Raw genomic sequence first — 27,948 nt, 5'->3', positions numbered from 1 at the left:
AATATTTACTCGTTACTGTTTTATATAAATTAAAAATTGCAGAGTTCATAAAATAGTATAATCGATATGTACTTTTTAAAAGCTTTCTCTCATTATATTAGAAGCATACAACAGATGCATTCTAAAAACATCCCAACATTGCCAAACCGAAAGATTTTAATTCTTGGTTGACATTTGCGGCTATATTCAGCTTGTACTTTCGGTAAACTCAACCGAATTTTCAGTTTGTTATTGACGCTTTTAAAATGAAACTATTTGCTTCGTTGCAGCAATCGTTGATTTAGCTGCTGATTCAGCTGTTGATTCATCTGTTGGGTCTTTATTTTGCTGTATCAACACAATGTCAGGACATAAATTAATTCCGCTATTAAATAGACTAACTCGGTCATTATTTATTACTCAAGGGAATTAAATTTCGCAGAAATAAACTTCGAATCTTAATAATTGTCCTTCGTTTTGTTTACTGCTAAATACGTAGGATCAATTTCGCTGAGGATTGTATTTGTAACAATATGATTCATGCAGTGCATGACTCGATGTATAGCTTCTTTCAACTAAACACGTTTTGGCCTGTTTTTAGAAAACATTAGGTATATACATACAGATCAGAAAAGCATATGCGGTTGCTAGTACTATTTCTCTTAGACTAAATAATTGAATATCCTTCTGAAATAAAACGAATATACTAATTTGACCATTTTACATCTTTAGGTATATAGTCGACATCCGCACGTCCGCTATTCTGTAGAAGCCATTTTTCTTGTGAATGAAAACTTATTTGATAAATTAGATCTAATGTATTATTTTTATTATTATGAGTAGAAATAAAATATTTTTTGTTACAATCTAAAGCGACCAGCAAGGAAACATATTTTCTTACTCACCGCCAATGATGGAATGCAAAATTTCCGAGAATTCATGATTAAGACGTGATTTCGCCTACTTTTTACCAGTTACGACTCGTGACTTTGGATGATTAATTTCATTTTTTGTTTGCTTGACTATATACAGTGGTAACTTATGTATATTAGAAAATCAAATCAAGCCTTTGAGTCATCGTGTCAGTGTTTATTATCAATAATTCTCCGTATATCGGTAGGTATCTATTTGGAACGCCGTTTTGAAAAAGGGTACTTTTTCCAACTTTCACTATTTTATTTCCCAGGTGTTTTGTTTCCTGTAAGGCCATTATTTTGATCTATATTTCTCGCGTATTTTATCCAAATTTCTTAATGCTCCTTCCTTGTAGGTCCCTCTTACGTTTCATGTTCGCACTTTCAATCCATTTTCAATTTGTTTATTTCCTTCCATTCATTCTTCTTTTCCTTGCGCCAAAATTGTCGTCCTTATCGTAACTATATCGTTACCATTTTTCTTTCGTGTTACTATTTATTAGTTTTTTGACTCCTCTTGTGCAACTTATCTTTTATTTATTTCGTATAGTTACCCCTCTTCATCCCGTCAACATTCCGTACCATCTACTGTTTACTTTTTGTATCCTATTCTTGTCATTTTCCTTTTCCTCCTTCTTCTTTCGCCATTTTGCTGATTTGGTTCTATATTTCTTTTTTATTTCTCTTCTTTTTCGTATTTGTCTTACTTCTCTTTTTAAGTTGTGATTCTCTTGCCTCATTTCCATATTTGCTTATTGTTGTCGGCTTGATCCATCCCCACTTACTTTATTTCGTTCATTATTTCTTCATTTTTCCTATAGGTTCTATCTCGCTTCTCGTTTCGTTTTTAAGTGCATTTATTGTATTGTAATTAAGTATTTCTTTATTTACTAACATTACTTGATTTTTACTACGAACTATGTCTTAAGAGCTTGCTCAATATAAATTAAGTTGAGAACTTGAATTTATATTTAATTTCAAATGTGTTTTATTTTTTTTTTATTTCTATTAAAAACCGACTGTCTTTTATTCGACACCTTAATCATTTTGTAACTAGGGCTGCGGAAAGAAGCCTGAGGCCAGGTCCTGTTGCTATATATAGTAGTTGTAATTTGTATACGTATTACTTTTTTTCAGAGCCATATTGAACAGTAGACAGGAGAGAGGGTCTCCCTGGCGCAGCCCGTTATTTGTTTTAAAAGGTTAAGACAGTTTCCCCTGAATTGGTACTAAGTAATTCGTTTACCAACTGATTTGGTATTCCTAACTCTTTCATTGCTTTGAACATTTCTCTTCTATTCATAGGCTGCTTTGAAGTCTATAAATATGTTGTGAGTATCAATGCCATATTCCAGTGTTTTTTCCAAAAATTGTTTAAAGGTTGCAATCTGATTAAATTATCGATTTACCACCTCTGAAACCAGTCTGGTATTTTTCTACTCTCCGTTCTGCATATTGTACCATACGGTGATATTGTACTATGGAAAATATTTTATACGCTGTATTTAGACGCGTAATTCCTCTGTGGTTAGAGCATTTACAGATACCTCCTTTTTTGTGTATGGTGCAAAGTATTCCAATATTCCAATCATTCGGGAGGGATTTCTGTGTCCATATTTCTTTTATAAGCTGCTGTAATGCTATTATGGCATCGTCGCCACCTTCTTTATATAGTTCAGCTGGGAGATTATCTATTCCTGGTGATTTGTCTCTGGTTAGTTTTTTAACTGCACCTTTAACTTAAAGAATCGTTGGTGGTTCCTCTTCCCTCTCGTCTGTTCCCCTTACCTCATATCTTTCGTCTCCTCATCTCTTTCGTCTTTTTAATACTAGGTTAGAATGATAATGCAACAATCTAACTTTTCCAGGATACTCGTTTCTTTCACTGTTTACTTAAACTTACTTTATTTACACGGTATAATCATTTGGCGATTTATCTGCTCGTAATTCTCCAGTATTTCGGAGTTTATTACGGAGCGTATAGTTACTTACGGAAATACAACTTTTTGTAAAAATGGAAGTTCTTACACAAATGAGTATTTGATATCGAACGACTCTGTGAGGATTTATAGTCATATACCATGAAACAGTTTTTTTGTCGTCTTCATTTCTAATATAGGTACATTACAAGTGAGCATAGCAACATTTATTAACATATTTTATAATTCTGGTATTATCCTTACCCTTTAAACACGGTTTGGCTCAAATGTATTAATATTCTTAATGTGACCTATATGTACTACCTCTAAAAAGCTGTCAAAGAGACACTTTCAACTAAATGTAATAAATTGTTTGTACAATAATATAGATTTTAAGCACTTAAGAAGAGATAATATTAAAGGTATGAAAGAAGTTACCATTAAAGATGTTTTGAAGTAAAATTTTTGTTTTTGTGTAAAGTTAATCGTGATCACCATCATCTTACATTCTTGTATAAGTTTCTATAATCCTTAAGATATATTCGTTGCCTAAGTGTCTTTGGTTTAAGTGTCACCCAGTCACAACCTCCGGCCTTCCTCTCCTATAAATTCCAAGAACTTTTCATCAGTGATTGGGTGGTTATCACTTATAGTCTCATTTTGGCATCAATTTGAGATGCAAAAAACTGGTCCAACAAAAGAACATTTCAGGAAGAACAACCCGTTACCAAAGAACAATACCATATGGATAAGGCTTATCAGAAAAATAAAAAACGGAGATTTTGGCAGATCTTGTATGTGCAAACATGACTGAGATAACGAGCACAGAGAGCACTGGAAAAATATATTAATAGTCATAAAAGAAACGGCCAACAAGAAGATGAAAATCAAAGAAGCAGCCTCTAGCATACTTAAGAGAGAAAATGTTTAATCAAACACATTAATGGAATTCAGCAGACTCTGGTTACCAATACTTAAAAAAATATATCAACAATAAGAATACACCAACATTAACGTGTTAATAGTAGGTAAGAGACACGTCATCTATAATTAATTACATAAGCACAGAAAGATCAGAATTTGATATCAATCCCAGCTTATAAGAATATCTCACAACAATAAGTCAAATTGGTATTTCCACCCACCATCAATTGACAAAAATTAACTGTTTGAGATTAATAATAATTTTTATTTTATTGCAATCAATTGTGGTGTAATCTCGTAAAAAGAAACAGTTTTAGAACAAAGGTACTCAAATTTCTATATTTCTCTTGTGGGGGATTAACAAACAAATGTACTATTACGAATTAATAGTACTTAAATTAACAGAACTATTCCTTCGATAACTCTGGCGAGAAAAAAATGAACTTTTACTCATTGGTGCAAATAATTATTAAAATTTAAATGGTTGCAATAAACAATCAAAGACGATTTATAGGTTTAGGTAAAACTAGGTAAAAACTTACCGCTGGGTCTAATTTACCATGGTTTGCACTACGAAACAACGAACGAAACCAATTCAATATGCGTGCATGGGTTTACTTGCCGGGTTACGTCTTTTCTTTTCAATGACTGGTGCTCTTCTGTTTAGCGAAATGCATTTCCGAGCCTCAGCGGTACTATTAAGGGATCGGAAGAATACAGGGGAGGAAAAATGTGTTGATTAATTTACTCAACCATATTTGAATTTAAACATTAATTTTCTACTTTACTTTTCTTTGAAGAATTCTAACCAACTTACTACTGACGTCATTTTCTATAAAAATCTAAAAATGGGTTCAAGCTGTAAAGCTACACTATCATACATATCTGCACAAACATTACACTCAATCTTGTTAGCAAATACTTATCATTATGGTTAAACCTTCAATTTTTCTTTTCACGTTGAAGGGATGCGACATCGATGTTAAGCATCGATGGTAACATCGAACCTGAACATCGATAGTAACCATAGGTTACTCCATAGGTTTTCCTAAAGGAAAACATCGAAGTATTAGGTATATAAACGTGATTTAATTGCTTAAAAATGTGATATTACTGTGTAACCTTAACCTAATTTAAACAATTAAAAATGATCCCTCTATAGATATCTTAAACACGACCAAAATATTAGAAAAAAAAACAAATAAGGAATACATTAAAATTATAAGCCCCAATAACGCTTATCAATATTGTATAAAAATAACAATTTTGTCAGCAGCTTTTCTTTTATCCTGTTTCGTTGCTGGGATTTACAGGGTAACTTCTTTCAGCGTGTCATTATACAAATTACCAGCCGGTGAAAGCAGTAATTTATACTAAAATGGTGTTCGATGTTTTCATTTAACATCGATGTTAACGAATACCTAAATATCAACTGAAAACATCCAGCATTCAACACATTCCTATTTTCATCTAGTATATGTATTTATCCCTACACGTTCAGACTTTTTTTATACAAATCATGATAGACCTACATATTTTATAGCAAAATAAACTGTGTAGGGAACCAAGTTGTATGTCATACTTAGCTGTAGGTACAAACTAGTTGAACAAATATATTATAACATCTAGGGGCCAGTTAAGGCATACCCACTATACCCTCCAGCTTTCATATCTGAAGGTCATCAACTATCGGCCACCTGTGGATACTGCTTGAGAATGACTGGTCATATGGGCCATTGTAACATTTGGAGACAGGTCATCGAGTGTTATCCTGTGCTATATATGGTACAGGACAGCATGGCCCCTCAATTTGAGCTCTCTTCATTTAGTTCTCTTCTTGGTTAAATTTCCTGACTGGGATGAGTTAATGGAATGAGAACGTACCGAATGGACGAGCGGGCAGATGCCGCTCGAGATCGGATTTTAGGTCGAGATCTTCGCGATCCTGGTATGTGCTCAGAAGATAATAGATAAGGCTTGCTCAGGCAGGACCATCTCTATCTGCTTTGACAAACAAGCAGTGCTAAGGGCTTTGAAAGCTCTCAAAGTCAGCCTAAGCCAGTTCTTAGGTTTAAGAGAGCTGTAGTTGATGTTGCGCTGACCAATAGGGTTAACTTGGTATAGGTACCGGGACACACAGGTGTGAAATGGAACGAACGGATTGGAGTGCTTGTGATTGGAGTGCCCTTCAGTACTGGTCGGAGTAGTTTCAAGGAGCTTCTTTGGCGAAGATTTCAGGACTCCTGGGTCAGTTGTGGAGGTATCAGATAAGCTAAGCTCCGCATAGTGGGGCCATCCAAAAGTCTTACAGACCAATATCTGCTTCTAGCGTATAGAAGTTGCTTTCTGGTGGTCAGTATGTTAACCGGCGACTGTAGACTCAGACGGTACCTACATCTGCTTGGATTTGCACACTTTCTGTGAGGCCACAAGGTTGGTAAAGTATTAGATGTTCTGAATGCTAATAAGAGCTCAGATTTGGAACCCCTGCTCATTATTACAGATACGGGAGCCCGTAGCAGTCTAGGCCTCAGGTGATACAATGGACTCGCCTTAGGTCTAAGTGTGCTCTCATAACGAGGCGCCGACTCTCGCTCGGACCATAGGATGGTATCATATGATCGCCACGTAAAATAAATGCATTGTTTTAAAACTGCCAGCGTTCACCGTCAACGCGCAGCGCCCAGCCTCGAGCCAGGTATCGGATCATAGACTTGGACCTTAGTATTCAAGCTTAGTATTTTTTCGATCCTCGAGCCTAGTACTCTACGATCGACACTACGAGGCGCCGACCACCGACCCTCGCTCCGACCATCGTATCGATCGTCAGGTAAAATAAATGCATTATTTTAAATGCGAGCGTTCACTTCACTGTCAGTGCTATGATCTAGGCGAGGATACCATGCGATGTTATGAACTGAAATGTCTCCGTAATGAACGCACCCCAAGTGTCTGAAAGGTTCACAAATGGCCTCTTCCCCAATCTACAATAGCCATAACCATCCGCCATATGTAATCCCGCTGATACCCTGGTTATAAATATATTACATATGGTTTATAAAATAAAAAGTTAGTTTTTACATGTTGGTATACCTTAAACATTCTCTTGTTTACTTTCCACCTAACTATATATAATTCATTGAACCTAATTATTTTCTGGTAGTAAAATGAAATATTTCAATTACCAAAGTTGTAATTAACTGTATTTACTAGGTACTGTATTTTATAACACTCCTCTTCATTCTTCCATTGGAACATTACTGTCTTTCTTATTCGGTTCGATTTATTTCTTCTCTCAATATGATTTTTAAAAAAGTTTGATATTTCTCCTTTGGAGACCTTTTATTTTTATATCATTTTGAATAGGTATTTGGATATTGTTTTTTTTATTGCCACCTTAATTAGGTATACCTAGGCTTACCATAATTATGAAACTCTTAACCGGGACAGTAAATGGTGGATAGGGTAAAGTATAAAAAAACGATTAAGCTGCTGCCAAAAATTTTTATTAATAAAATACCTATTTTTTGTACCATTCATACTTCTCGCTTGTATGTACTTTTTTTAATAAAATGTAATTTTTTTAAATTTTTTCGTAAATATCGTTACGTGTCATATTAAAGTTTAATTTACAGTATAGTAATGCTTGTACGGTAGACTCCAACATACGGCTTCTCTCGTCCGACCAAATATGTTTCATCATCGAGAAGATACGCTCTAAAGGAGCGGAGGTACCTGGTAAGCACAAAATATATTGCACCATTTGTGTACATTTCATTGTGTACAATATGTGCGCCACATCCAATTCCTACAATATCTACACCGAGGTCTTGTTTAAGTCTTCTGTAAACATTATTTTGTCCTCTTCTATGCACACCTCCAAAATTTGTATTACAATTGTCGCCACAAAATGCAGCTACTGTTTTTGTAATGTCATGACGACGTAATGTTGAAATTATATTTTGAGTCAATATTTCCGATGTCTCACCCTGAACGGACTCAAAATTCAATAGTTTCACATGTAGGTACACTTTCTAATGGTAAAATGTATCTAACAGTAATCGGTGCCAGTTTGATGTGCTTTTTATTTGAGGTGTCGTTAGTAACACTTACGAAAAAAGCCTTCTGTAAGTCGGTGTGTAGCTCTGACAAAGACAAAGGTGCCAACACATTTAAAATGATCGCTTCACATTTGGTTCTCGCAACCCCAAATTTTGATTCAAAACATTTTGAAATTTTAGCCGCAATAACTAAATCGTTTTGAATGGGATCATCATTTATAAAAAAAATTTTGATAGAAGAAGTACTTGCAATCGCTGTTACACCAGTCTTGTGTTTTGCACACTTTAAGTGATCTTTAATATCTGCCCGCCCACCGTGTGCAATTGAAAATTCTAAAAAACATTGCTGGCATTTCACCCTGCTATTGTCACTACAAAGCTTTTTTATAAAAGGATAATATTTTTCAAGTTCGCTTGTGAATTTGCAATTTCTCAGAAAACTGAGATCTGTTTTTTTTTAATTCATCAATTCTTGATTTTTTTTAATGATTATATTCGTTCACGACTCACTGAAATAATGTGTTTAAGAAATGTGATACGGTGAATTGCTGAATTGGTCATTTTGATGATTTCGAGAACTAAGCACGTCTTCTGTGGGAACCCTATTAAACTATCTTATCAATCAGATGTGCAGTCATCATTATTAGAATTGTTTATATAATACGAACGTGAATAATCTTATTTATTATCAGTAAATATGTATCCAGGAGGAAAAAAATCATTCGTGTGAAATCACTTAACAAAAATTCAAAATTACGACAGTTTTGTCAAACCGGGACAGAATGACAAACGCGCCGGGACTCCGGGACCGATGTCTAAAACCGGGACGTATGGTAAGCCTAAATGGCCTAGGTATACCTAACATACTTAAAAAATATATATTTATTAACTTATAAATTAATTCCTAACCCTAGTAAACTATCTGATACTTAATTAATAAAAAAATATGTTTTAAATTATTAAATTTTTGAAACCTGTATTAAATTCATATTTGTAAACTGAATTAAATAAATAATTAGTAGATAATTTTAAGCAAATTTATATTTTCAACCTAACCGTTTGCGCCATCTGTTATAGAGATTCAACATGTTACTGCTCGTACGAGAATATTGAACCAATTAAAAGATTTCTTTGTACCCGGATTAGCTGTCTGTAGAGAATTACAAAACTTGCTATAAACACCACTACGTGGCGTTAGTATATAATAAGGAGTTATTCTGTTATAATGTTAATATAAATAAATCGTTACCATATGAAATACTTATTTTTAGTGCGGTTTTAATAATACAATTTCATTTTTCTTTTGTTTTAATATTTTTCTAATGGTAAGCAGGCGACGATTTTATTAATAAAAGGGAGCGCATAAAAAAAGTGGTGCCTACAATAGGCAGTACTGTAGACCAGCGCGAAGCTTCATACTGTGTTCTGTATTTTTAAAATTGAATAAAGTAATTTTATTATTTATTTATTATTTTATAGATTTCAATAAAATTTATATTTACACGTTGTATAACGGCTATTTCGTAAAAAGTCATATTTTTTAATATGTGCTGCTTTAGAAATCTCTTCCAATGTATAGATATTAAAATTAAACCAAAAATATTTTACTTACAACTCTTTTTGTCGCACTTTAATACAATAGTCGAACTGATAATTGTAAAAATCCAACATTGTATTTATATAAAATTATTTTAAAAGCATCGTTCTTTTATTTTTGTGGTTCTGCATCTTTTATTAATAGGTACCCTTTTACATTTTGAAGGGAAGCTTTTATACTAGCGTTATATTCATATTTTCTCTGTAGTAAAATGCTGAGGCGAGCGTCAAGAAACTAGTTTTTACAATACAATACCGCATACTTTGATATGAACCAGAAATTTAAATCACAAGACGTAAATCAAACACCCGACCGATAGGGAGCTGTGAATGTGAAATTTGGGTATTGACTCAAACATCTGTATGGACGTTTTTAAAACAAAGGTACTGAAATGAATACTGGGCCCTATAAATAAGAATAACAGGTGGCGAATCAGATACAATTATGAAATATAAAGGGTGTTTTTTAGAGGTAGGTATAGAAATCTAAGTTGGTAACACTTTATTAACTCTCGGCCATTTTGGCAGCTGTCAAGTGATTTATGTTAAGTTCGGTTTGGCATTTCAGCATGAATAGACTTGTCGCCCGAACAACGCTTCCAAATTGTACAAATTTGTTTTGAAATTTATGATTCTGTTCGAAATACGTATCGCGCAATACGTCCATTTTATGGTCAACATAATAGTCCGTCAGAGCAAGTAATTCGATTAACCATGGAACGTTTTTGCACCACGTTTACTCTAAATGATAATATGCATCCACAGACACGTCGTACAGTGCGTACAGAAGAAGTTGTGGCTGCTGTAGAGCGTAGCATACAGGAAGACCCAAATAAGTCTATCTGCCATCGTGCACAGCAGTTGCGGAAGATTTTGCGGAAAGATCTTGCTTTGCCCGCTGACAAAATCCAACTCATTCAATTACGCGACAATTGAAGGTATATCATCAACTAGCAAGGCGTAGATTCGTAGATTCGGTGAGTGGGTCCAAAAAGAGATTGCCGTTGATTCCGATTTTCATAAGCGAATTTTGTTAAGCGATGAAGCTCACTTTTGGTTGAATAGTTACGTCAACAAACATTAATTATTTGTCCATGCCCTATTTGGAGTTAAGATGATCCTCAAATGTATATTAAGAAACCATTACATCCAGAAAACAGACTGCTTGGTGTGCTTTATGGTCTGATGAAATCATTGGACCATACTTCTTCAAAAACGGTGCTGGCCAGAACGTTACAGTCAATGGTGAGCCATATAGAGCCATGATTGATTAGTGTCTTTTACATTCCCCGATTAAGCAACACAGCTCTTAACCGCATAGCTTTACGTATTGGATCTTGAATTGGCCCCCAAGATCGTGCGATTTAACACGGCTAGACTATTTCATGTGGGGATAAGCATAAAACGATTGACTACTTGGAGGCCAACATTCGCCGCGCTTTTGCCGATATACGGCGACAAATATTAGAAAAGTTAATCGAAAATTGGACCTCCAGCTTAGACTAGGTCAGAGCCAGCCTTGACGATCATATGCCAGAAATCATATTTAAATTATATTGCCAAAAGATTATCTTTCGAATAAAGTCAATTTGATGTCAATTCATAAAAATCATCTTTGTTTTATTCCATTTCAAAGTTCTATACTTTTAAAAAAACTCCCTTTAAAATATGTATAAAGAACCACCTTTATGTTAGTATATCCGCCAACAGCGTCTTCAATGGGCAGGCCATCTATGTAGGATGGAAGAAAAGAGGCTTCCAAAAAAACTGTTGAATGCAAGAATGCAGGGGAAGTAGTAGAGGTTACGCCGGTTGGGGATAGGAAAATTTTACCGTGTAGCTTTATAACTGCTACATTGCCTGCTTTCTTTCTTGTGTTAATATATTTCGTTAATTCTATTCTCCAATTTCCATATCTTCTGTCATAATTCATATTCTTCTATATCCTCCATTGTATCTCTTATTTTTCTATATATTTTCTCAGATATAGATTGTATCAGAATTATGTCGTTACTTAATTGATTCATTATTCTCTTTTCATTTTTACTGGTATTTGGTATAAAAACTAGTTGGCGTCCAAATCTAACTTCTTTATATAATATATATTTCAGTATCTACCTTTCCTATTTTCTTAATAATCATCATTTTTATCTTTTACTCAAGTTTCTAAAGAATGAATTTTATTTTTATTTCTATTTCTGTTACTTTGGAACGAGAGGTGCTATCTTTATTCTCTGTTTAGTTTATTGCTAGTGACAAAGACTCCTTTTTGTTGACATTTCCCCCTTCCCGTTCGATACAAAAGTCGATATAATTGCTTCTATTTCTAAAAATGTCGATTTTCTTCATGACTTCTGTAAAAGTATAATAACCAATTGTTGTGTCGTCTCCTGAATTAGGAGTCAACCTCCGGGATACATTTCTCAGGTGCGGGTCAAATTCTATTAACATCCAGAAGACCAACCGGCCTGAGAATGGCACTATCATTCCGATAGGAGAGTTGACTCCAGGATAAGAAAATCCACAGCTAACAACATGGCTTGCTAAAAACCATAGCAGAAAAGACCAGGATAAAACCTAGGATTTGTTGACAAGCATTTTTCCTTACTATAATGTAACACTGTAGCAAGAAGTCGAATAATTTTTATTTAAATTCAATATCATATTTAAACATGTATTTTTCTGTTATTTTTTTTTAATATTTTAATAAACATGTGTTAATTTAACTGTGTATTGTTTCTTCTTTTTACTTGTTTGCGTGTGTTGCTCCAGAGTAGGCCATATTCACGTCCTGAGTGAGCTAGCCAGGGAGTGTTTCGTATAACGTCTAATGTAGCAATTTTGCAATTGATACATTAGGGGTTATGACGTTAAAAGTTGGTCCCAACGGGAAACGATTTGTCGCTCCAACGTTGTTAGTGATGTTAGTCGGGTTGTAGCAGCAAACTAAGGTTCGCGGTTACAAGTTGACAACAGCAGCTCAACGTTGGGATGTTACAAATTGAGCCTCGAAGGGTTACAAATTGGCACCCAATGAATATTCGTCGGCACGTCATAGATTGACGTCCAATGAATGTTCGTTGGAACGTTACGTTAGCTGTGGATTTTCTTATCCTGGAGTCAAATCTCCTATCGGAATGATAGTGCCATTCTCAGGCCGGTTGGTCTTCTGGATGTTAATAGAATTTGACCCGCACCTGAGAAATGTATCCCGGAGGTTGACTCCTAATTCAGGAGACGACACAACAATTGGTTATTATACTTTTACAGAAGTCATGAAGAAAATCGACATTTTTAGAAATAGAAGCAATTATATCGACTTTTGTATCGAACGGGAAGGGGGAAATGTCAACAAAAAGGAGTCTTTGTCACTAGCATTAAACTAAACAGAGAATAAAGATGGCACCTCTCGTTCCAAAGTAACAGAAATAGAAATGAAAATAAAATTCATTCTTTAGAAACTTGAGTAAAAGATAAAAATGATGATTATTAAGAAAATAGGAAAGGTAGATACTGAAATATATATTATATAAAGAAGATAGATTTGGACGCCAACTGGTTTTTATACCAAATACCAGTAAAAATGAAAAGAGAATAATGAATCAATTAAGTAACGACATAATTCTGATATAATCTATATCTGAGAAAATATATAGAAAAATAAGAGATACAATGGAGGATATAGAAGAATATGAATTATGACAGAAGATATGGAAATTGGAGAATAGAATTAACGAAATATATTAACACAAGAAAGAAAGCAGGCAATGTAGCAGTTATAACGCTACAACCGACCGTGAAAAAAAGCGGCATCCTTTGATGTTTGCACCTGCTCAGGTATTCAAGTGACGTCACGCTCACTGACAAGTCGAGTAATTTCTTCTTTTCGTCTTCTTCTTTTCGTCAGGTTATCTGTTTTTTTTTTTCGTCTTATGTCAACTTCTTCTATTCACTAATTGAACGTCCACTGCTTGACATGGGAACCCTTTATTTTATACAGTGCTACACACAAGCTATTGGAAGAGAAAACGATGGGAGGATGATGTGGACGAGGAGGAAAGGAATCTCCTTGGCAGTACCTAGATCGTGAAGGAGAATGACTACAGATCTTACCGAATTAAGAGTTTTGCTGAGGCCGGCCAGGGCTCGAATTGGGCTGTAGAGCCATGGGATGGAAAAATGACATTTGTATACTGACGTTATTCTACATCTTCCAATCTTCACGGTAAAAAGTTCGACGCCATTTTAGCAAGTTAAAGAATATGGCAGTGCATCTATTTGTGGTTATTTGAAGATTACGCTCTCATACTGGTCATGCGGTCTCTCTAAAAACTTTTGTCACTCTCTATTTTTGGTCTTTATACTTTGCACTTTGGACTTTGCATTAAATTCATTGACGTAGCAGAACATAACACTTTTCTCTATAATAAAGGTCAGATAAAACAAATTCATTGTGAATAGATGTTTCTTCAGTATTACTTGAAGTGGTCATCAAAAATGACCGTTGGTTTTCCAATTAATTCTCTCTACAATTCCTCGATGATTGTACATTAATTATAAATTTTAAACAATCTTATTATAAATCGAAACAACATTTTAAACAAAAGTAGAACGCTTTATTAACTACAAAAATAACATACATTTTTGTTTTCACTTAAGGAAACTGAAAAACTGGACACTAAAACAAAAAGAAATATATATTGATTATATAGACAAAGTAAAATTATTAGACGTTACCTCAGTAATTTTTGAAGGATTAGCTAGACACTTCATGTATTCCAAAGAAATTTCACATTTACTTTGGCCCTCGGATGTTCTCAGCCTTTCGTCTGAAAGAAATAATTAAACAATTTACTTATTTTTTACATAATACTAATTTTTTGAAAATTTATATTTACTTAGAGTTTAGGACATATATAGAAATACTCAATATATGGTTTAAATGTAAAAAATATTATAACAAAAATAAAAGAGAAGACACGCAATAAAAAAATATCCCACTGGAACTGGACAGCCATGTGGCCAAAATGAATGAGGTGTGGTGGACTCATAAAATTTACAGTGTGGAGATCACGAGTAGATAGAAGCAGAGGTAGACCACCTACACGATGGACAGATGACGTCAAAAAAATTGCTGGGAATTAACTGCGGGAAGCTCAAGTCCGTCAAAACTGGAAAAAATTAAGGGAGGCCTATGTTCAACTTTGAACGCAGAAGGCTAGATAATGATGACGATGATAATGATATAAGTATATAAAGCTTTATTTTTCGTGGTACTTACTCTTTGGTTTATCAACGTTATCAGCCAAAAAGTTTATATTGGAATCTGAAAAAATCAAATATTACTTAAAATCTCTTTATATGTATCAATATTACAATATGATATCAAGTGAATTAATGGAACTTAACTTACAACAAAAATGTGAACTTTTATAATTTAAAAGCTTATAAATCCAAACAATTTTTATTAAAGAAAACATCGGGTAAAATCCCAAAAAAGTTAAATGAGTGGTCACAAAAACCAGAACATGAAGTTTTTCGGGCAATGTTCTTTATTAATTACTTAAGGTCGGTCCTATAAGTACTTAGCCTGCAAAAGAAAAACAAAAATTTTGGTAAAGTAGCGATTTATTTTTTAACATAGTCTCCTTTTAGCTCGATACATTTGACCCAGCGATTCTCCAACTTCTCTAACCTGTATGAGAAATACATTTTCTCGAAGTCTACAAAGTAGGCTTCTGTGGCGGTGATGACGTCCTCATTCGACTTAAATTTCGGCCCGGCCAATGCCTTTTTCCAGTTTGGAAACAAGAAAAAGTCACACATGGCCAAATCTGGAGAATACGGTGGATGTAGCAACAGTTTGTAGCCCAATTCGACCAATTTCGCTGTGGCGATGACAGAAGTATGAGTTGGTACGTTGTCATAGTGGAAGAGCACTTTTTTCTTTGCCAAATGAAGTCGCTTTTTCTGCAATTCGGCATCGAATCGGACCAATAATTCGGCGTAGTACAGCCCTGTGACCGTTTTGTCCTTCTAGAGATGTAGAGTACCTCTTGTGAATCCCAGAAAATGGTGGCCATCTCCTTTCCGACCGATAGGATAGTCTTTGCCTTCTTCGGAGCACGTTCGCCAAGTGCTGTCAACTGTTTCGACTTTTCCTTGGTCTCTGGTGTGTACCAATGGCACACATTGTTGACAGTTACAAAACGACATAGAAACTCCTTTGAATTACGCTTAAATAGCGTCAAACACTGATCTGAAGTGGTCTCACGGTTGCGCTTCTTGTCCGGATTGAGCACACACGGCAGCCATTGTGTCGACAGCTTTCTCATGCCCAAAATTTCATACAAGATATGACATACGCGGTCTTTTGAGATGCCTAGTGTCTAAGCTATGTCGTGAACCTTCACTCGGTGATCTTCCCATACTAGATCATGGATGTTTGTCACGTTATTCTTCATGGTAGCCATTTTCGGGTTACCGAGGCGTGGCTTATCAAAAACTGACGTGCGATCAGGTTGAAACTCGGTAAAACAATTTTTGATGGTTGCCATCAAAGTAAAAGAGTCACCGTACATAACATCCAAGTGCTCTTTGATTTCCCTTCCAAAAACAAGAATCGAATCACCGAACGATATTGCTTTTTTCCATTTTTCTAAAATCTGCCGACACGCCCGTTTTTACACGCGGTCAAAACAAGACTATGAGTCCGATTCGGCTAAAATTTTAACATTAGCCATCTACAAGATTGTATTACACAATATTAGATTTCTCTTGAGATAGTGGCGCCATCGGGCGGTGAGGCTAACAACTTATCGGACCGCCTTCGTACATATCATTGAAGGGAACTGTAAACTTATCCTTATTTTTACCTTGTCCTTACAGGGAAGTTCCATTCCTTAAAAGAAATAGATTGTTCTTGAAAAAGATTTCTATATGCAGACTAACCTTACTGTAAAACGGGGTTACTTTGCACTGAGCAGGGTAACTTTGCACCAAACGTGTAAAAGTATATTTTCTGTAAAGCTACGCTCTTTTTTGTTTATATATTTGTACTATCTCTAGAGCACTTGGCAACATCGCAATACGTGAGTAAGACGCGCGCGATTGTCTCTGCGGTCGCCAGTTATCTATCAGCAACGGTTAGAATATTAACCTCGAAAATCTATTATTTTCTAACTTTGCAAAATCATACTCTGCAGACAGTCCCAGCGGACACAAATTGGTAAGTACACGTCTAATGGCATTTACCACAATCGATTGCGATTTTTAGTTGTTAAAATAACGGTTTTAAACCAGGATATCAATAACAAAAAAAAAAAATTGTTTACATGTGCACTTAACACGTGAAATTGGGTATACTTTGCACCGCCAATTTGCAAGTGGTGCAAAGTATCCCCAAGAGTAATATCCCCTTAATAGGAAAATGGTTTTTAGGAAATGCCCAGACGTTATAAAAGAAACTGGGATCCCGCAAATATGCAGACTACTCAGAAGAAAATTTGAAAGCATGTCTGTCAGCAATAAAAGATGGCATGAGTACAATAGTTGCCGCTGAATCCCTTAACATTCCAAGGAGAACTATTTTTTACAAATTAAAAGGAGTACACGCTGGAAAACCTGAATACCCATCAATATTCTGTTATGAAGAGGAAAGGTGCTTTGTACAATGCATTTATAGCCTTAGTGATGCTGGATTTCCTGTTAATGGAATGGAATTACGACAAATAATTAAGACTCATTTAAATCGCCAAGAAAAAAATAACTCGCTTGAAGGATAATACTCCTGGTGTGAATTGGGTCAAATCATTTTCAAGTCGTCATAAGTACCTTACTGCAAGGATAGCCTCAAACATAAAAAGAAGTAGAGCAACACTCAATGCAGATCAAATGGCTGAATACATACAAAATTTAAAACAAACATTAACTGATATGGAGCCACATGCTATTTTTAATTATGACGAGACGAACTTAACAGATGATCCCGGACAAAAAAAGGTATTAACTAAACGTGGGGTTAAATATCCTGAACGAATTTGTAACTCTTCAAAAAGTAGCATTTCTCTTATGATGTGTGGAAATGCAGCTGGTGAGCTACTACCTCCTTATGTGGTGTACAAATCCAAGCATTTGTGGGACACCTGGACTGAAAATGGCCCCTCTGGTACGCGTTATGTAAATACTGTATCTGGTTGGTTCGAATCACAGACATTTGCAAATTGGTTTAACACTATTCTATTGCCCAGGCTTAAAAAAATTCAGGGAAAGAAGATCGTTTTAGGAGACAATTTGTCTTCTCATATTAATGTTGAAGTCCTGGATTTGTGTCGAAAACACGACATTCATTTTATATGTTTGCCTCCGAATAGCACCCACGTTACACAACCGCTAGATGTTGCATTATTTGCCCCAATGAAGAAGGCCTGGAGGGAAATTTTATCTGAATATAAGGAAACTCATGTGGGGAGTAGATCAAAGGTACTTGAGAAACAGCATTTTCCAACGCTTTTACGATTATTAATCGAAAAAATACAAAAGAATAGCGATGAGATATTAAAGTCGGGATTTAGGAAATGTGGTATAGTTCCTTGTGGTATAACACCACTCTTGGAGCGGTTAGAAACAACTCAGTAATCTAGTGTGATAACTGATAGTCATACAACAAATAATAATACATCAATTTCGTCAGATATCGAAAACACTTTAATTCGATATTTAGAAAATAAGAGAAAGGAAGCCACCCAGTTAGTGACACGTGGGAAGAGAATAAATGTTCCAGCAGGACAAAGTATTGCCCATTCTGAAATTAGTTTAGAAGATTTAACTGAAGCATGTACTTCCATACTTCATCAAGCTGTTGAGCCAGAAGTCGCTTTGGACGACCACTTTCCACTATTTATACGCAGGGATTCATCTGATGATAAAAAAAAATGAGCTGCAAGAAATGGAAGAAGAAAGCGAATTTAATGAAAAACTCGCCTCAGGTTCTCTTGGTACAAATATTGCCGAAAAAGTTAAAAACTCTGCATTAGATCATGTTAAAAAAAATATTGGTGAGTACGTTTTATTTGTCTATGAAGATCATGTTTACCCTGGAGTCATAACAGCAATAGAAAATGATGGAGCGATGATCAACGCCATGTCAAAATCGTTAAAGTTTTGGGAAAAGAAAACAAAGACGAGGATTTTACATTGTTCCAGAATACGACAAATTGTGGTGGGATTAGATTCAAACTTTGTATTTTCGCAGCAAGCATTTCGTAGCCAAATATTATTAAAATATCAAGTGGTGCAAAGTATGACTCTTCTAGGGTATACTTTGCACCACTAATAAAATTAGGATAATCTCTTAATTATGCAATATAACTAAAAAACAGCTATAATAAGAGCTATATTACGACCTGTTGAATAGATATTTATAATAAAAAGTTCAGATCTTCTTTCGAATAACGTTATATCCACTCTAAGAAAACGAAACTAAAACTATGGTGCAAAGTAACCTCGTTTTACGGTATATACTTTTTGTTTGATACTTCTCTTTTAGTTGTCGGTTCCGTATTCAGACTTTGGATGTCATTATGTTTACAATTTCTGGAAAGCAATTTCTCTTCTCTTAGCAGCTATTTCGCGAAATAATTCTTCTACTGTGAAACCACATCATCAACTAATATTAAGCAGCCATGAAAGCTTATGTCTATCAATCCAACTCTTTCCCTCCACCTGTCATTGTATTATAGCGCGAAGTATATGATATTTAAGTCCTCTAATAATTATCTGACCGAAGTATTCTGGTTTCAAAAAAATTTTATTTAAAAAATTCCTTTATAAAAGATATATTAATATAAAAGACCTATCGGGCTACATCAAAAAGCGTTTTCGGAATAACTATTCCATCATCAGTGCTATCTGGATTTACATGTTTGAAGCCACTAAATATATAGCTTAAAGGGTTTTTATCCATATAGTTATTCCGAAAACGTTCTGTGATGTAGCCCGATAGGGTTTTTATAATATACCTTTTATAAAGAAATTTTTTTTAATAAAAATTTTTTTGAAAGACTTTTTTTAATCATTTCGCGACCCCCTTAGCAACGTGACCCACAATTTGGGAACCACTTTTCTAAACGCATCCATTTCCAAATTTAATACGCTTTGTTATGTTGTCAATTTAGACAGTTAATTGTTTTCCAGTTAAAAAGTAAGTAAACACCAACCAATATTAATATATTTAAGGCTTGATATACAACTTATTACTTACTTATTGAATATTTCAATTCGTCGCTGCATTTCTCTACCCTCTCTAATAAAATCTCGCCGTCGTTATACAAAGTATTTCTTTTGACCCAATTGGATGTTCTTTCAATACATGGGACATCATAATCTGGATTTATCTTAAATTAATTATTTTATAAATACATTAAAGGTTGCTAGAATGACTTCGGTAAACTTACCAACTTCATTTCCGTAAATATGCAGTAATAGTATTCACACTGAAAGAAAAAACATGATTACTACGACACAATAAATAATTCTTTTGGTTCAAAAAGCGTCTCTAAATAATGGTATAGTCATTCTTCTTTAATACTTAAAAATTGTCACTTCTTCTTATAATATTTTTGCTTCTTATAAGGATACTAGAAAAATTGTTGCCCAGAGAGGGCCTTTGTAAACGCTTTTGAACATTTTTAGCAGGAATATGAAGAACGTTATGTGGAGAGTTCACCCGTTACTTGTAAAGTCAGATTATGGCTTCAGTATTCTAAGATGCACCAAGTGAATTATTTATTATTTCGAAAAAGAAGCTACATAAAAAAGTGACGGGGGAAGGTTAAGGAAAAGTGAACTCTTCTAACAGGACAACGCACCAGCATACAAGGCCTTTGTTACAATGGCTATCATTCGTAATGCAGGTTTCAACATTGTGGAGCACCTTCCATATTCTCTAGATTTGGCTACAGATTTGATCTCCCAGAGTGACCACAGGCTGTTTCTAAAATTCAAAGAAGACCTTAGGGAAAACGTTGTTTGACCAATCGTGAAGTGGTGTTTATTAAATTGTTGGTTTGAGACACAAAAAAAGGTGTGAACATTTTCTTGTATTCTTTCTAGGTCAGGGGTGAACCATAGCGATCAATCTTCATAACATTTGTAATCTATTGTTTAAGTTTTGTTCTTTTGACTTGCAATAAACCATTGTAATAACCTATAATATCTACCTAATATCTATCTACGGCAGAAGAAAAATAACAAGAAATCTTTTGTTTTTAAACAATGAGATGGTGGCCCAATTTTACCATAGCAGGTAACTTTTCCATTAGTTTTTCGTGTTCTACAACAGCGTCATGAAGGTTTAGTGGTAACCAATTTTCATAATCGATTGTTATCACTTGAAACTATTCCGTGGTACCGTACGAGGTAGAAGAAACGCACGGAATATCGTATAAAATCGTCTTCATAGTTTATATAAATATACAACTCTTTTAGTAAATCCAGCACAATTGGATTCAGGGTGCTTAAGATAGAATACATTGGAATTATTTACGGGAGGCCTATGTCCAGCAGTGGACTCAAAACGGCTGATGATGATAAGTAAAGGTCAATTTGAATCGATGGTAGTATCAAATCTCGAAAGACTTTTTCGGTTTTTACGAAATTTTGTCTTTTTTCCCAATTCACCTATCCATGAATTCACATATTACGAGTAGGGTGTATAACCCTTAAGATTTTTTTAAGGTCTTTTTTGAAGCGAAGCTTTTTACTGGCTTTGTATTAATTTTTCTCTATAGTTATATAACAACTGTTTGAAAAGAGCGGATTGTCACGACACAAAAGTTTGACTAGTAGCTAGTCTACTGTACCGCCTACTGTATCATCTTTTTTTTGTGATAGATTTACGGTTTTAAATATTATCTACAAAAGTGCTTCGACTTCTTCCTTCCTATGCTACCACAGGTCATCTCTGAGGTTCCTGGAGCTTATCGCCTTGTAGATGCTGGCCATCCAACTAAATTTCGGTCTTCCTCGCTTGCTATGCTCAGGAGGTTGCCATTCCAGACATTTTCTTTTAGTTCATAAATACATGAACAGATTCCTGAGCTTGCAGTACATCAAACTCAACCTGCTAATACACAACAGGACAATAGTGAGTTGCACGATATCCTGGTAGGAGAAATGGTACATGCCTTAAAAGATTACAACGGGACAAACCCACTAAGCAGATCATGAATCTTCTTTTTATTTAAGGTGGCGTCACCAGTGGCGGTTAGCGATGACTTCTGCAAATTCGTATCTATTTTGGGCTTTTCTTATTAAGGTTTGGTGGTCTACTCCTGTCCATTCCTTGATGTTACACATCCATGTCATTTGTCGCATGCCATGATCGCATTTTCCTTCTATTTCTGCTCCCATTATTAGTTGAAGGAAGTTATATTTCTCTTGTCTAAATATATATTGAGTATATAAGATATATGTTTTCCATTTTTTAATAGTTTCTACAAGTTCACGATCTCTATTCATACGTTTCAGACCACCAATACCAAAAATAAACTCTTGTAAAAAAATAGGTGTGCTGTTACAAATTATAAACACCGAAGTGTTATTATGTAGGCTGAGACATGTATCTACTTTACCCTACGCGATTTGGACAATGGATTGCACAACACCGTTTAAACATAGACAACCAAAAACGCGCATAAACTACCTTTCTAAGGACGAAAAGATACGCACCTGGATTGTGTCTAAAGGGCAGTGATCTAGGAATGTGCCAGTGTATGCTTACTTCACAGTCTATGAAAAAGACAATCGTTTTTTAATTTTAAATAATAAAAAAGGTAGACAACTTTTAAGAGAACATTACTATAAATGGTATAAAAATAAATATTCAAAATATAATGACGATGTTTCGATATTTGCAGATTTTCTATGAGATTTTCAAGAATTGCCAACTTAATTTGCGACCGTATCAAGTTGGAAAAGCAAAATGGATGTTAGTAAATGGTCAACAGATATAATTAAACAAATATCTGAGTTGCCAAGTCAATGATAATTGGATTATATTTTCTGGCTTCAGTCACTCAAGGATAGTTATAAAAGCAGTAGCTGAAATTACAATTAAAATATATTAAATATGGATATAGAATGAAAGAATAAAAATATTAGATGAAAACATACTTTCTGAGGTTCCTCTTTATCTACATCCATTCCAAGCTTTTTCTTAGCAAAATTCATAATACGCTTCTGAGTGTATTGGAGACGATCTATGATTTCCACTTTTCTAGACCAACATACATCTTCAGCTCCTAATAATGATCTAGCTCTTTCACAATCTGCATGTACCTAAAAAATATATACTATAGTTATTCGGTTTTCAAACTCCATTTTTATTATTTTGAATACCTAATGTTTTATATTTACTGGATAAACGCAATCGACAAAATAGTGATCCATCGCACAAAATTGATGAAACACTAAAAATGCGTTTTAGTACAAATAAATGTTCACAAACCTCTTTAATTATCTCACGATATATGTTTCGGGGTAACACACCTTTTTTAAATGAAGTGTTTTAATGAATGTCCTACTTCTTCACGTGCCATATCATAATTATCCGACTTTGGCGATCACCATTGCGAAAACTTCTCAATCTTCTACCACATGGAATAATATTGTTCTGCATTTGATATCTGAGTCCATTCACGAATGTTTTTTAACCAAGAAATATGTTTTCTTCCTACACTCTTCGGCCTTCTATTTTGCCGTTAAAGATCAGTTGTAGCATTCTATATCAAAATGTAAAGATTAAGAATTTGGTTTTTTTTTTAGTTTATTGTAAGGCCCATTTCCTCTCCTACTTCGTGAATATGATCAAGCATAATTTGGAGACCTATAATATTTTCTGACAGAATTACAGTATCGTCCGCATATCTAATTGCATTAAGTAGTTCCCCGTTGATTTTTATTCCATAGGGCTGTCTCTAATGTGCCTTTTTGAATAGCTGGTCCGCGTAAACATTAACCAATGTTGGGGACAAAATGCAATCCTGTCTGACTCCTCATTGTATGTTGGATGTCCTACTAGTTCACTAAATACTAGTAGTATTTTTTTCAGTATACACTCTTCTAAGCATTTCAAGAACTTTTTAAAACCTACTATAAAATATAAATTAGAAAGGTCGGCAAAATAGCCCTACAAAAATCTGTTTGGGTAATGATCTCCCAATTTGTCGTGAATCGTTGTCCGCTGAGACATATTTTCAATTTTGGAATTAAAAAAGTACCTGGGGCGAAATCAGTTAAAAATGTGGTATTACTTCAAACTTTAATTCCTCAACTAGCCGCCGAAACTGCGCAGAAGATACTGGAAACTATCAATCACAAAAAAAGTCGAAAAGACCAATTTTGTTCTTTGATAATTAGATAACCTTAAACAAAACATTCGAGGAAAATTGTCAAATTATGGATAAAGAATTAGATACTTTTATTACAAATAAACAAACAATGATGGGATGTTTATGTTTAAAAAAATGTAAGTGTATTGCTAATTACAGACAGATCTATTGTTGCAATATTGTTAACCTAATAATATAAGGAAAATATTACCTGCCGTACACTAACAATAACAACTGCCAATGAAGTTAAAAACAATCCAAAATTACACATCTTTGCAATATTCAAAATATCTGAGAAACAATGATTAAACTGAAACACATCCAAAGTAACGAATAAACAAAATATATTGTCACAGTCGTATCAATTATGGCATTAGGTCTGACTATTATTAGATTTATATAACATAGCGTTATTAGAACTGTTATTAGCTTTGTATATCCTGTGTAATATAGCGATTTAATTAACTTTAAACGATTTAAATTATCGGTTGGTTTTTAGCGAGGTATTTATTAAAAGCTGTAGGTTCAAATATAGCCAGTTATTACTAAATTGTAAAATTGGACGTGGACTTAAATGGTTGATGAATATTTGATTAAATTGTATATAATAAAAATCAATTATATATAGATCATTTATATCCGCAAATAATTTTATCATCTAATCATTTCTTAAAAAATAGCTGACATATTTTTGTGTCGGTTTTAGAGAATGTTCATCTGATCATTTTCTTTGACTAGTATTTGCTTATGACTATTATTTAGACAGAAGAGATAAGAGAGATGGAGCTCAAGGTGAACATCAGAAAGATCAAGTAATTTGAAGTAAGCAAGCAAAGAAATGTGTTATGAAATATGGAGTAAAAGCCATATAATGCTTTTAACAGTACGAATGTATGGCCCGCACACCTAATGAAACTGGAACGGTGCAAGAGCTAAGGTCTTGTATATAACATGGTCAAAGCCCCTCTTTTTTTAATGAATAGGGTACTATGTAGTCGTGATATCAGTCTACCGTTGAAGGCTCGTATTCTTCGATTTTATGTCTTCAATATACGTATGGATATAGGTATGGAATCGAAGCATGGATACTAACAGATATCATGAGTAAGAAACGGACCGAGTAACAAATATAGCAGTACTAAACAAATTAAATAAATAAACAGAAATAATAACACTATTAAAAGAAGATAATCAGAATTCATTGAATACATATGTAACACATACAGCTGGACATGTTTTATCATCTTTATGTGCCGTGGGGATTGAGATATGCCTTTCGAAAGGGTCAAAAATAGCCCTTTGTACCCTATATTTGAAGAGCTATATCTTCTAGCCGAGTGGACCGATTTTAGGTCGCAATATCCCTCGTTTTTTGTTGTAATGTCAATTTTTTGATGAAATAATGACAATTAAAAATCCTAATATTTTGTAAATTTCCTTTTCGCTCTGTTTTGTAAATTATTTGGAATTATAACAAAAAATGAGACCTTGAGAGTTATACTCGACCAACTGGGCTTAGAGATAAAGCTTTTCAAATATAGGGTAAAAGAGCTCAAACTCATTTTTTAGGCGGTCGGGCCAAGAAATTCGATAAGTAGACATTGTTGAATACATATCTATAGAATTACCTTCATCTAAATTTTTATGCAATTTAAGATTGTAGAGAAAAAGTACTATCAGTTTACAAATGGTAAAAAATGCGATTTTCAAAAAACTGCCTATTTTTAAAAGGCTGTATCTTCGATTCTGCTAAATGGATTGTAATTTACCAATACTCGTTTAAAAGGTATTTAAAAATCCTTTAATATAGCTGTTTCTACATTTTTTTCTCATTTGGTTAAATTTTGACAATTAATTGAAAATCATAAATTTTTTTAAGTTTTCTTTTCATTCTTCTTGACCTACAAAATAAATCTTTTGCCGTTTTGTAAATAATTTTATCAACAAGCTAACATTATAGCAAAAATCAGATAGTGTGGGTTAAAATCGGTCCACTAGGCTCAGATATATAGCGTCTTCAAATGCAGGAGAAAAAGATCTATTTTTGTCCCATTCACCGGGATAAAAATTTACAAACAGGGGGGGCTCCTCAAAAGGTATTTTTGATACAATTGCTCATAATTATATATATATATATATATATATATATATATATATATATATTAATGTGATATCAAGAATTTTAATTTTAAAACTTTACAAAAAATTTATATAAAACATTACTAAAATTTTTGATTTATGATTTATATCACACCTTTCAATTTTGTTATCTCAGGTTTTACTCGTGCTTCAATATCTATACTTTACAGCTGATGGGTTAGGTCCAAAGAATAACGAAATAAAACAACATAATATGATATGAAGAGAATGTAATAAAATAAACTGATTAAAATACCCCCAAAAATTATTAGCATACAATGTTTATCAAACAAAATTTGTTCTACGTACGTGAACCTTCAATAATGCATGGATAATATAATACAATTACAATCTAAAATCCAGCTTATTATTCTACATAAACAAATCAAATAATATTCAGTGTCCTTCCTAATGCAATTTTGATATATCGATTGTACCAAGAAAAATTTGTATGAATTATCCAATTTTGTCCACAGCGCCGTGTCCCCTCTCAGAACAAATTTGATCTCCTTCGACTATCGACAACTTATTCACACGTTACTAATATGATATATTATTTTACCCAAAATTCTTAAATTGAATATATTATGAATGTTTCTCCCGTTGAAACGCTTCCTCTGCCTTGAGTTGTCCAATTCCTCGTTCTATGCAAAATGAACTATCAGTTCTCAGCAGCCTCCTATGTAATTGGCAATATTAAACAAGATATTGCAATTTAGTGTCTTCAATGCTCTCCTTCGAATGCACGTACCTTTCCAATGATGCCAGCGTCTTTTCCTCTCGCCAAACTTATACGTAGAATACAAGTAGGAAAAGTTTACTTACAAATTTGAACCAGATCAGCTACCGTCGGAGACACTTACTTCACCAACTCACAACTTATTCTTTATCACGTACTACCCCTGGATACCACCTCGAAATCCAACCATTCACTTTAAGAAACTGGAACTAACTAATTCTCTTATCTCATCTATCCATCCATTCAACCTCTCATTATACACACCCACATCCACTTTCCAAATTCTCGAGCAATCAGAAATTTGCATACCACTCCCACATATAATCAGAAATACCTACAAACTTTCCTAATTCATATTATTTCTACAAGGACACTTAATTTCTACTGGGTATTTACATATTCCGAACAAATCATTTATTTATTAACTATTTTTATTGTCCTGTACATGGCGCAAACCCGGATTACTGAACACTTTATGGCTTATGGGGAACAACCATCGTTAACTTCTATTCATTGTACCCGCACTATTCACTTGTTATATTTATACAAAAGATTATTTATGACTAAGATTACCTTTGGGTAATTCCAGGCAGCTCGGAGTATTTTTATTTTCTATAATCTCTGAAATATTGATTTCATCGTACATTTAATATTTTTATTCTTCAATTTTGCATATCATAACAATATATATATATATATATATATATATATATATATATATATATATTGAAATGATTTCAATATGTTAAAAAGGATACAACTTAAATGGATTTTTATATGAGTTTGTTGTTCATGAATTTCATGAAGCCATCACAATGTGGGTTCGACTCTGAAATAAAAGAGAGAAAAAGATTAGTAAATTGTTAAATAAATTAATTTTGACTTACCTGGTATAGTGTTAATAATCTCTGAATAGTATAGTTGCCTAGTGTATAGGTGAATCGTCTAAACCTTAAAAAGAAAAAAAAAAGAAGAATTCTTAAAAAATATTTAAACATAGAAATTTTGAAAACGTCAGAAAATAAACTGTCAAGCAAGTCTATGGGAGCTAAATTAATAGGGGTTTTGTTAAATAAGAAATTACAATGATGTGGAGATGAAAAGAATAAATTGTATTAGCATTGTAATAGAATAAGTTTTATATCTGAACATTTTTTTTTATAAATTCCCAAATTAGATGTGATTAAAGTGATTATGAGAAATTAATGTGGATTGACAAATGTGTCAGAACAGGACAGTTTTATGGTTTAAAAAAAAATAGAAGACGAAAAGAAAAAAGAACGTTGG

The 27,948-nt window shown here is 33.9% G+C and overlaps 1 protein-coding gene across 1 annotated transcript; it reads right to left on the bottom strand.

The window, feature by feature from the left end:
* Positions 1–13,987: 13,987 nt before the first annotated feature.
* Positions 13,988–24,149, bottom strand: LOC140436183 (uncharacterized). The gene is made up of 7 exons (XM_072524885.1): positions 23,995–24,149; positions 22,567–22,731; positions 19,848–19,886; positions 19,655–19,787; positions 14,675–14,719; positions 14,131–14,222; positions 13,988–14,071 (listed from the first exon to the last, which is right to left on the bottom strand). Exons 1-7 carry the CDS (start codon positions 24,052–24,054, stop codon positions 14,048–14,050), a joined length of 558 nt encoding a protein of 185 aa, XP_072380986.1. The 5' UTR covers positions 24,055–24,149; the 3' UTR covers positions 13,988–14,047.
* Between the last annotated feature and the right edge of the window lie 3,799 nt (positions 24,150–27,948).

The sequence above is a fragment of the Diabrotica undecimpunctata genome, chromosome 3 (genome assembly GCF_040954645.1).
Source record: "Diabrotica undecimpunctata isolate CICGRU chromosome 3, icDiaUnde3, whole genome shotgun sequence".
Classification (NCBI taxonomy): domain Eukaryota; kingdom Metazoa; phylum Arthropoda; class Insecta; order Coleoptera; family Chrysomelidae; genus Diabrotica; species Diabrotica undecimpunctata.
Note: the sequence above shows the minus strand (reverse complement) of the source record. Positions and strands in the feature narration are given on the sequence as shown.

Bases quoted from the DNA above. Each gene is read 5' to 3' on its own strand.
- LOC140436183 (XM_072524885.1), bottom strand. From the start codon at position 24,054: ATGTGTAATTTTGGATTGTTTTTAACTTCATTGGCAGTTGTTATTGTT. The intron at 14,223-14,674 runs GTAAGTACCACG...TATTTCTTTCAG, and splicing joins TAACGTTGATAAACCAAAGA to ACGAAAGGCTGAGAACATCC. The intron at 14,072-14,130 runs GTAACGTCTAAT...TTTTTGTTTTAG, and splicing joins ATCCTTCAAAAATTACTGAG to TGTCCAGTTTTTCAGTTTCC.